Below are 11,411 nucleotides of genomic sequence, written 5' to 3'. Positions count from 1 at the left end.
TTTGATATCGATATTTTTTTTTTTTTTGGGTAGAATTTGATACCGATTCAGATCATATCACACTGACAAGTATTAGACTATCATTGGATTTTGCTTTTACTTCTTAAAATATATAATTTTTATTTTACTATTTTACTCTTAATTGATATGGGTAATTGATTCATATCAGTCAAAGATTGGGGTCAGTCTCATTTGATACTGATGCAATCGATATGATCGGTATAATACCGATACTTAAAACATGGTTGTTCCAGCAAAAAAAAAAATCTTTTGAGTTGTTATAGATTTATAATATGAGGTTAAGGCGTGGGGTTGGGGGGAGGACTAACGGTCAGATCAAAATTATATAATACCCAAGTCAGATTTCCAGCCCTTTTCATGCCCAAGTTCACTGTGGTTGTAATTTTTCTTATTCTTATGTTTTATCTGTTTCCTTGACTGAGTTTTTTTCCTTTCACTTTTAGGGCCCATTTGATAACGTTTCTTCCATTTCTATCTCAAAAAATGGCATAAACATAAATTTCCATTTCTAGAAACATAAACAGAATTGAAGGTGTTTGATAAGTCACGTTTTTAGAAGTCGATAATAACCAGTGAAAAAATGGTCACAAGTCGTTTCCAGAAACGACAAAACAAGTTGAACTTGTTTCACCTGGATCGTTTATTGAACCATAAATAAGTATAAATTTATATTTCTATTTCTGAAAAATAAGTGAAATAAAACAGTTTTATCAAACACTTTTTGCTCTGTTTCTACTGTTTCTGGAAACAGAAACGGCAGAAACGCATTTCTTTAAACCTTATCAAACGGGCCCTTACTTTTCATCTTTCATCATTATCTTTTTTTTCTTCTTCATTCCCTCTTTTTATTGGCACCTTAATTTTCTTTGCACTGATCTATGTAGCCGACTCTATTAAGTTAGGATAAGATTAAATTTGTTGTTGTTGTTGTTGTTTTGATTGCCTTAGTTTCAACTAAAGTTCAAATTAACAAATGATAGTTGGTTCGTTTGTATCTGTATTTGTATTTCCAAATTTAACATTTGTCGAATCATTAAAAAAAACAAAAAAAAACTGACATAACTTATAAATTATATAAATCCACTTATTATAAATCAAATAGACTGTTCAGTGGTATTTGAATATCAAGATTTAACTTTTAAAAAGCTTTTGCTAACCTGAGTTAGAGATCTTACAGGTAATTTGGCAAACATGTCATATCCGGTCACAAGTAAGAAACTCGTAAAACATGTGGCATATATGTATAGCAAATTATATTGGATTATATTACAGACACAAATATGTAATTATGGGATATTTATGATATAATTTATTTACTCTTAAATATAGAAATAAGAAGAAGGATCATTAAGATGCGAGAGTGCAGTTCCCACCAATGAGCTTGTGCATAAATCATCGAATAAAAAGAGGTATTTAATGAGGATAGACATTGTGGGATCCACGAATTGGATGTGAGAAGGTGTGTGTAGAAATCTGCGCAATGGCGTGATGATAATATTTTTCTTATACAAACATTATTTTAGTTGTGAGAGTATAATAATTTGTTATTAACATAAAAAAATAAAATTCAGTCGTTTATTGCAACAACCTTAAAGATTGAATTTGTCCAATATGATAGTTGTCAACGACCAAAATGCAGAGTTACCAAGAGATGTTAAAAAAAAGAAGGAAATAATAGGTAGGGATGGGGAAGTAGACAACAACCAAAAGGGCTCGAGCTCGCCATTTATGTTAGGCAGTTTTTGTTCTCGTATTTTGATCATTTTCCTTAGATCTTAACCGTTTCATGAACCAACTACTGTTTGGTCACAGTTATCTCCTTTCATATAGCAGAACCACTTCCCATGGAATCGAGTTTAGGGTTTCCAGCTGAATTTGTGATATTCATGTAAAGATATGGTGAAAATGGAGTATATATGAAAAGATATGCATCCCCTCCCCTACTCCCCCCCCCCTCCCCTCCTCCCTCCTCCCTCCCACGGCCCCACCCCGGATTTGCAGCACAGGTTCCACTGGACTAGGTGCATCATTTTTCCAGGTTACTACCATATCTTCCCCTCCAAAACATGGTCATTGAACCACCAACCCAAGCCTAGCCAGTCTTCAACTCCTTCAGGTAAGGACAAAAATCAAGATCATAAGCATTGACCTCTTAGCTGGATCTCTTTCTTTCCCCAAACCAGCAAAGAGAGAGAGAGAGAGATGAATGTAAGGTAAACGTAACTTATTGATAACAATTCCATTTGAAACGTTTCAGTAGAAGACTTCTGTATAAACAACCTTAGCACCCTTCACTTTGTTTCAATATAAACAGGTAGTTTAGACTAAAATTCTAACGGTTTCTCATATCCAAGGAACACCTGCAATTCAGATCAAAGACAGTAGACTTCTATCACGACCTTAAGTCAAGAGGAATGACTCTGCAAATGACACCCTCTGGACTATTAAATAAGAGAAATACATCATAGCAGAAACACAGAGAGAACTTGGCTGTCAGGATCAAAGAGCTACTGACACTAGAAACGTTCGGATGCGCTGCAACAGCTCAGCCTTTACAGAATCAGGAACTGAGGCTGCAGAAACAATAAGCAATACAAATGTCAACCTACAAGAACATTGATGAGCAAAAAGCATTGAGACATAATTCAGAATGGAGAAGTTTGACAAGAAAGTTTTAAGTCGTCCAACAATTAAAGTGATCCTTCAAACTTCAAGTTACAATAGGACATCAATGTTTGGTCCATCAAAGTTAGGAAAAAAAATAGGTGGGGGAGGGGGGAGGGGGGGGGGGGTAGGGATACCAGAAGGAATTTCAAAGGAAATACCCCAATCAACCTTTTTATCAGATAGTTTCTATCTTATGTGGAACTCATTTATTTATTTGCAAACCATCGTTTAGGAATTAGATTTGTCTCCTTACATAATGGTTGCGCTCACAGAAATAGCATAAAATGGAGGAACTACAGTAGCAAGATTTGGTTAGTGCCACCATGTATTACCAAAAAATGATTTACGGTGATACAGCAGTTTGACTTTCCGACAGATGGATAGAGAAAATACGACAATTTAAAAGGAATATAAATCTAAGAAGTAGTCATGGTCACCAGAGCTCATGTGGATAACTAGAAGCTAAAGTGAAATATAAGGGCATAAGGAATTAATCAAAGACAAAAGAGGAAATGAGGAGGAAAAAGAAAAATGAAACCTCACCTCTGCCCTTAGGCGTGATTACGTTTACAAGGTCATCCACAGTAACATTATTCCTTCCCTTCTTCCTAGAAAAGGCTCTGGTGGAAAACAAATCGGAGAATTAAGAAACAAATCGGAGAATTAAGACTGTTTTCAGATATCAGAGAAGACACCACACAGACCAAAACAAGTCCCTACAATGGTTATAGCGAAAAAAAAAAGGGGTCCCTACAATGGGTTCTGAAAGTGAAAGAAAAAAAAAGACCATATAGTTACAAATGGAAACAAGTACAGAACTACAAAAGGAGCACAAATGATGTCGGGAAAGAAATGTCGATGCAGCCAAGAAATTTACTCATGACATTCGAGACAAGTTTTTGGAATTTGAAATTACGAATGAAGCATTTGTCCAAGAACAATTGACCAATAAAACATATTATAAGATAAAATCACATAGCTCCGCACAATGGTGAAAATGTCATATGCTGAAATTCAAGAACAAATATTTGGAAAAAACTAGGTCAATTGAAAGAACGATAATATATACTATTATGTGATAAGGAACACGATTTTGCTTGGATAAGAAGGAAACTATTGCAAAAATATGTATATTGTTCACTAATTCAATAACATAGTTGGGACACGCAAAGCAGTTTCTTAATCTGACGGTAGACTATAAATACTATTCATTATGCAATTTTTTGTTTATTGATAACCGGATGCGGATAATATTGGGTGGGACAAAAATCCAGTTTAACATTCAGTACATAATCTGATCTCCTCGCAACCTCTGGTTGTTTATCCATACTGAAACATCCAGTCCTGTTAGCAGATAAGGATCTGGTAATGAACCCCAATTCTGATCCTAGAAACATTGGTTCGGTACCTAGTGCAACAGTCCATTGTTCAAGCAGTGCTTCATTCATCGATATCAATCTCTCCATCCCACCTTTGGGTTTCAACGTAAAATAACAATGCAAAGCTGCTACGAAACCTATGGTTATCAGCCATAGATTCTGCAAGACAGCCCTCCAAAGCTTCTCAAATGAAGCTTTGATAAGTCTGGAACTGGAAGACGTTATGCAGATGTGATGGAATTGTGCCAAAGTTGCTTTAGTGAAAATAATCATGCTAACTTTAAAGAGGCTCCTTGTTCCCAAGGTGCTGGTTTTTTCTACTCTTTATAAAATATTTCACATGGCTCTGGGGTATTACTTAGCTCTAAGCCCACATTACTGGAGCTGCTAACCGATCCATGTGAGGAGAAGGACTCTACTCATTGGACCATGCTCTCACTAGAATTATCTACCAAGCTAGACTGTCTCAGACACTGAAAAATATCATGAAGATACCTTCACTGGAAGTGGCAGCACCAGCATACCATCTGCATGCCACGGATGTTTTGGGAGATTTTGGAATTACCCCCTGCACAGAAGTTCATGGAGAAGCAAGCTTTAAAGATATCTAGTGCCAACCTAGAATGCAAGGTTCTAAATCTTGGTTTCGACCTTAGCCAAAAACCGAAATTTAGGTTGAAATTTCCGAAACCTGGTCAAAACCAGGAACTTTTGGGGCAAAATTCAACATGTCATGGACTGGTCAAAACTGGTTGAAACTAGTCAAAATTGGGCCGATCAAAACTCATCAAAAATTGGTATTTTTCAGTTGAAAGTTGAAACTGATCAAAATTACCGAAATGTGCGAAATATCAGTGAAAGTAGCTATATTTTTTGTTTTGACCATGGTTTCGTCTCGGTCCACACTGAAACTGCGAAATTTGTAGTTTCGACCAAGATTTTGAACCATGCTACAAAGTGCGTTGAAATGAAAAAACCAACTCTTTTCTAAATTTTTAGTCTTCATTTCTTGCTCTTCAAAATGCATGGTCATTATCCAAGGGTGATGCCTTGGGCTGAAAAAGGTTATCACTTGTTTGTAAATTGAAGCGAGGTTTTCCTGTGGTCACACCTTGTTGGTAAATTGAAGTCAGCCAACAGGATGAGTGGTTACTACATCAATAAGATTATGTGCTAACTATTCTTTTCCTGGAAAAACTGTCCACCACACTGCCCGTGTGAGAGATAACAAATATTAATGCAAAAATGTGATTGTGTGTGTGTGTGTGTGTGTGAGAGAGAGAGAGAGAGAGAGAGAGGACCTGCAAAGAGCTTTCATTTCATCTCTCCACCCACATTCAATAAGCCTTTCCCTTAGAAGCTCCTTCAACCGTTCCTTTTCCCCACTCTCAATTAACTAATGGGAACGAAAAGGCCAAAACAAACAACACACCAACAGAACAATGAAAAATAGAAAATAAAAACCCATATAAGTGATACAAAATTGGGATTTTATTAGTAATATAAGGCAAAATTTCCGGTCTCGTTACTTATACTGCCTCAAGTCGCTTCGATTGGATGTGCCATGACTCAGGTTACATACCCAATAAACCATTTTAAGGAAACAATCCAAACCTACATTCTCTGTATATTTGAGGAGTTAAAAAATAAAAAATAAAACTACAATAGAAAATTAATGAATAGTTCAGATGGTTAAGATCACCCGGTCATTCTGATTGTGTCCCCGATATTTTAGATGGGACCGACATATGCGTAGGTTTCTGACCCTCACAACATGAAATATTTGGTGAATTATTTAGGCAACAGACTGGTAGGAGGGAGGGTTATACAGCCCCGGGAAGGAGAAATTCCCTTTCAACATATATCTTAAATCCTAAATAGCTTACTTCAGAAACAGGTGTAAAAAAATTATTGGAGTATTTGGTAATATATTTTACTCCCACTTCCCCTCCATCGGATAACTAGACCCTAAACACCAAAGTAAAATCCCCCAAAACTCAAGGAAAATCTCAAATTTATTGTCAATACAACAAATAAATGGAAAACAAAATCCATTAACCTTTTAGCACAAACAACAATATCGTGCTTTGTGCCGACTTTTGATAATCGAGTCTTCATAAAATCCCATGAAAGGAGTAAATAGTTCTTATTTTTTCCATCTTTAATCCTCTTTAAAACTAAATTTAAGAATTGAGTCCCAGAAAAAGAACAATTTTGAACCACGATATTAGGACAACTAGGGAAATAAAAAGAAAAATTGGAAATTTCTGGGCCATTGATCTATGTCCAATCACTTGGTTTTTCTAGCTTGGTTGGCCCAGCAATCAGCAGCCAAGTTGGCCTCTCTGTGAGAATGAGATATGATAATGGAAAAGAAGTGTTAAGAGTTGAAAAAATAAATAAATGGATACCAGTTGGGGAGAGGCTAATCCTCTCTTCACTGCATTGTACCCTGAGAAAGAAAGAAAGCAAAGAACAAATAGGCCTTGCACTTTACTTTGACGTTGATGATCTCTTGAAGAGTTAGTTCTTTTTCTTTGTCTTCCTCTGCATCTGGTGTTGGTGGGCGGTTGATAGAAGCCCTCCTTTTCGGGAATTAAAAGATAACAGAAATTCAAAATTCAAAATTAGGAGCAAGGAGAAAAAAGAAGAAGCGCATCTCGAGTTCTCAAATTGATTTCAGAGCTCGATTAACTAACAAGAAACTGAACTTTAAAAGAATATGAAATGGAAATAGAAACTCACATTTTTTTAGTTGTTTCAAAGCTTCGAGCAAAGGAGATCTCAGGAAAGTGCGACTCCAACGTCGTTAACAGCTCGTTGATGGGAAAATATACACTCTGCAGTCTGCACCGACCTTATACACATAAGGCAAGGGTTTTAAACGGTGCGATTTCCGTTAAACGGTACAATTCACGGTGAAATCCAAGCCAAGCCGTTTCTGAATAATCAAATCAAAATCGAACCCGTTTATATGGTTCATATAAAATGGCGCGTCCAACATCCTACTCTCATTAAAAAAAAAATTATTATTATTTTACTGGGGAAAGGTTAGGTATGTTAGTGAGTTACCGCGTAATAAAGAATGCTAGCGGTTGTTGACCGTCAGATTATGTTACTTTAATTTTAATCTTTAGATTGATATTTATTATTGTGAAAATTACATGATTACTCATTTTTTAGTTTCCCTTTACAAAATTATCCACAAAAAGTTTTGGTTAATAAAAATATCCAAAATTAGGTTTGAGTTTACAAAACTACCCACTCAAAGTTTTAGTTAACAAAAATACCTAAAATCATGTTTGGGTTTACAAAACTACCAAAAATATTGATTCTTCATTTTCCACATATAATCATGTATTTTTTTATAACTAAAATTTTGAGTGGGTAATTTTGTAAACCCAAACTCAATTTTAGGTATTTTTGTTAACTTAAACTTTAATTGGGCAATTTTGTAAAGAGAAACCTAATCTTTTATATTTTTGTTAACTGAAACTTTTGATGGGTAATTTTGTTAGGAGAAAACCATAAGTGGGTGATCATGTAATTTTTTCTTTATTATTTTAATCTGATATACAGTAAAAGTAAAAGAGAGAGAAATACTCAATAGATAGGGTACGATTTCCTCTCTCCTCCACCGTGAACCCGCGCCACCCCCACCGCTCCATGCCCTCCTCTCTCTCCCCTCCATTGTGAACCCGTGCCACCCCACCGCTCCATATCCTCTCTCTCTCTCACCACACCTTTGTGCATCGTCGCCCAATAATCGATCTCCCTGGGCTTTCCTGGAACGGGACAACAATTACCATTTGGCAATGCAATCTGAAAAGGACCGAAGACTGTAGCGTTGAACATGATGGCCTTGTTCGTCGGAGACAGCAGGGATGAGGTGCATTGCTGATAAACGTGAGCTTTGGGATGCCACCTCCCAACTCCCGATGTATCCGCCGTTGATATTCTCTATTGGTTTATATGTGTTGCCACCCCTATTACCTCCTTGCCTCCTGCATTGAAACTAGGGAAACAGAAAAAACCACCGCCACCACGATTACCACCAGCAAACCCTCCTTTGCTACGACGAGGAAGAAGAAAGGGAGAATATTGAAGGATCTGATGAGAGTGAGACTGCCATCAAAACCCTGAATTTTGCAAACCTTGAGATAATGGGTCGTTTTTTCTCTTTTACAAATTTATCTATGCTATAGTTGGCCCACTTTTATGAGCACACTTTGATAGCCATTAAATTTGAAGCATTGTTCAATAGTGTTGCAGGGATTACAGAGCTTTAAATTTAAGGAGATTGATTGAGCTCAGCTCAAGCACGAGATCATCAACTATTTAAGATTATTAATTTGAGTCAATGGAGGTTTGTTCTGGCTACTTTGAGGACTAAGTGAACAAGTTAGGTTACTGACATGGTAGGCCTGTTCAGGTTGTCTTTTGTTATGCTTTTGTTCAGCTATGATTAAGATCAAAGTATAGTCTACTGAAATGGACAGATAATTATGTAAAGCATGCTCATCCCGCCCTCTCTTCCAATGTCCACCATTCCACTATTTCAGACCTCCAAAGAAAAAAATCCGACATTGTTGCACCAGCCCCACCTCCGTCCCCGTCAAAAAGGTCAATTTTGATTTCCCTCCAAGAAAATCCCAAATCTGCTATTCGGCGGCTATGAAGAAGAAGAAGACTATGGTAATAAAAACAATTTTTATTATGTGCATATAGATAGGTAGATGCCAGGTATTTGGTATATGCAATATATTTATCACACTTCTTTACCAACGAACAATATATATATATATATATATATATATATTTATCACACTTAAGTTGGATATACGAACGTACAAATTCATCAATGGCTTAGATTTAAACTATATGATCTAACGGTCAAAAAATGCTAACATACCTTGTTACTGGGTGACCCGCTAACAAATCCATCATTTTCCTTATATAGAAAACCTATATTCATGTAATAATTCATAAATAATTATTTAATGTACTTGACTCCATCTTTTCACTTTAGGATTTTTTTTAGTTAATTTATTAATTTGGGATGAGACCTTGAGGATGTCAAAGATTGGAAGATTTGTTTATTTAATATAAATCAAAAGTTGATCATTTTAAATTGGTTTAAATGTGTTAAAGGGAGATGGCTAAAACAAAAACTAAACTATTTATTAAATAGTCTCGATTTTTAACAGAAAAATGGATCATTTATTAAATGGTTTTCATGGCTTAGTTTGATTTTGATTTGGCCTTGACACCCTTTGTTCTTCTTACCCAACTACGTAGCTTAGGGTATTTGCGCTTGAGATTTTATATTTGTAATTTGAATAGCATGGTTAGTCATTCTAACAATCATTATAATTAGGCTAGCGATCCCATCTCACAATCTTGGATTTGGCTCCTCTCCTGAACGGTGAATGTCCAAGGCTTGCCCATAGCTACCTGGGCGATAACTATGTGTTCAGACGATGATCCAATGGTTCTCGGTGCGTCATTCTCTATGCCTTTATCAAAGCATTAGATCATCACTTGGATAAGTGGCACTTACACAGGTAACTATGGGTTGACCTGGGCGATCAATGGTAAGAAGAGGAACTAGATCCCACAACCTTTGGCTCCGCACATGATTTCTATGGTGTCAATTTAGAACATGAATCAAAAATAGCAAAACTTGCCATTCAAAATCAAACCGGGTTTAAAAAAACAAGTCAAATTGATATTGATTATAGAAATTGAAATCGCATTTAGTTCGATTCAATTTCAGCTGTATATTAAAATGTTGGTTGAACCAAATATAATCAAATACAGCGTAATCCATATAAACCGAATTCGAACCGAAAAACTGATTGAACCCTTAAATTCCATGCTGTTTGGCTACATATTTGACCTGTTAATCGACGGATGGGATCTTATTACACATAGAAATCTATGACGCAAAGGCAAGGCCGCCAGATTCTGCGATGGGCAAATCTGTCAACTAAAATATCACGACACACGAAGGCAGAAAATACTTTCCCTTTTTCATGTATCGTAGTCTCGCTGCTCTCGCCTGTCGCGCGCCAGGTGATCGACGCTCTTCTCGTCTGCGCCAAGTCCCCGAAGCATAAACTATTTATGGCCAAACCCTAGAAAACCGGACCGTAGAACAAAGCCCTAGTTTCCCTGAATCTACCTCAACACCTCAAGTCACTGCACCGACCACAGCCTCTATCAGCGCATCCATTCGCAAGCTCATGCAATCCAATCAGGTATTGTGGCCTTTGCTCTTCATATCTACTACAGTCGTTCGTTTTTTATCGTTCTTCCGTTCTGAACTAGGTTTTCTTATTCGATCGTCTTCCATATCAAACGCTTTTGTTTTTCGTTGGAGAAATCATGGCTTCTGACTCCGAGTTCTTAATTGATTAATCCAATGGTAATTTGTTGACCTAAGTTCTGAATGCTTAAACGGGAATTCTGTTTGAGAACGCCATTGTGTATCCTGGAGATTGTTTCCTCCTACGTGTTTGTCTGTGTAATGTTTGAGGAATTGTGGCCTCTGAGTTCTGACTCGAGTTCTGCATTCATTACTTTAATGTCCACTCGTCGACAATAATCTAAGTTCCAAAAACTCGACTTGAATTCAGAATGAATTCACATTGTGTCCTGCAGATTGTTTATGTACTTGCTCCTGTTTCCACAAATAGCTCAAATGCTTATTGTACTAGTATATAGTTTGTTAATACGTGGAGAACCTTTGCAAGCAACCACAATGTAAGCAGATTACATATGCTTAGATGTTCAAGTTTTTGAATATTTGTGCCAGTGGTGATGACCTATTTTTACGAGAATTTGTGGGTGACATGTGTTAGTAGTTATCTTTATGGTTTTATATTTATATTCTCAGCAGTTATTGGGTAGTTTTAGAGGAGTTATACGTTATATGGGAAGTGTTGTACGTGGATGAGGGGAGTTGTAATTACTTGTATTCTTATTTAATGGGGATTATCTTGTATGAAAAGTAGACTGGAATGATTGTGGTTTCTCTCTTGAGAGAAGGAGGCCATGACTTCCTTGATAAAGCCAACGAGGTCGGGCTTCCTCAGTAAAGCCAATTTATCACGTTAGTTATCGTATTTAATTTCCTTATTGTCTCTTAATTATATTTTTTTTGATTGATTTATTTTATCTTTCCCTATTTTATCTCTTCTCCATCCTATGCATTCATCATCTATCTACTTGTAAGAGATGATCCCTGGTTTAGCAAGTCGAGAAATAAAATTTGCATATTGGCAAAATGAAGTTGTGTTTGTTGGGATAAGAATATACCCATCTACAAGTTAGTTTGAACTT

General features: G+C 36.4%; 2 protein-coding genes across 6 annotated transcripts in view; one reads left to right on the top strand and one right to left on the bottom strand.

Annotated features, from left to right (window-relative positions):
* Positions 1 to 2,230: 2,230 nt before the first annotated feature.
* LOC122075630 (transcription and mRNA export factor ENY2-like) lies at positions 2,231 to 6,993 on the bottom strand. Its single transcript, XM_042640713.1, has 5 exons — positions 6,813 to 6,993; positions 6,565 to 6,652; positions 5,369 to 5,463; positions 3,232 to 3,308; positions 2,231 to 2,594 (listed from the first exon to the last, which is right to left on the bottom strand). Coding segments are annotated over exons 1-5 (336 nt in total). The 5' UTR covers positions 6,815 to 6,993; the 3' UTR covers positions 2,231 to 2,520.
* A 3,105-nt stretch (positions 6,994 to 10,098) lies between these two features.
* LOC122076519 overlaps positions 10,099 to 11,411 on the top strand; it is a 29,970-nt gene continuing 28,657 nt past the window's right edge. For 4 of the 5 annotated variants that reach the window (XR_006139501.1, XR_006139500.1, XR_006139499.1 and 1 more), the window contains exon 1: positions 10,099 to 10,327. Coding sequence is in view for 2 of the 5 variants with exons in the window: in XM_042641843.1 (XP_042497777.1) it covers positions 10,313 to 10,327 (15 nt within the window). In the remaining 3 variants the exon portion in view is untranslated. The remainder of the gene's footprint in view (positions 10,328 to 11,411) is intronic. The other variant, XM_042641842.1, reaches the window with a different exon arrangement.

Source organism: Macadamia integrifolia, chromosome 4 (assembly GCF_013358625.1).
Source record: "Macadamia integrifolia cultivar HAES 741 chromosome 4, SCU_Mint_v3, whole genome shotgun sequence".
NCBI classification, from domain to species: Eukaryota; Viridiplantae; Streptophyta; class Magnoliopsida; order Proteales; family Proteaceae; genus Macadamia; species Macadamia integrifolia.
This window is presented reverse-complemented; position numbering and strand designations above follow the sequence as displayed.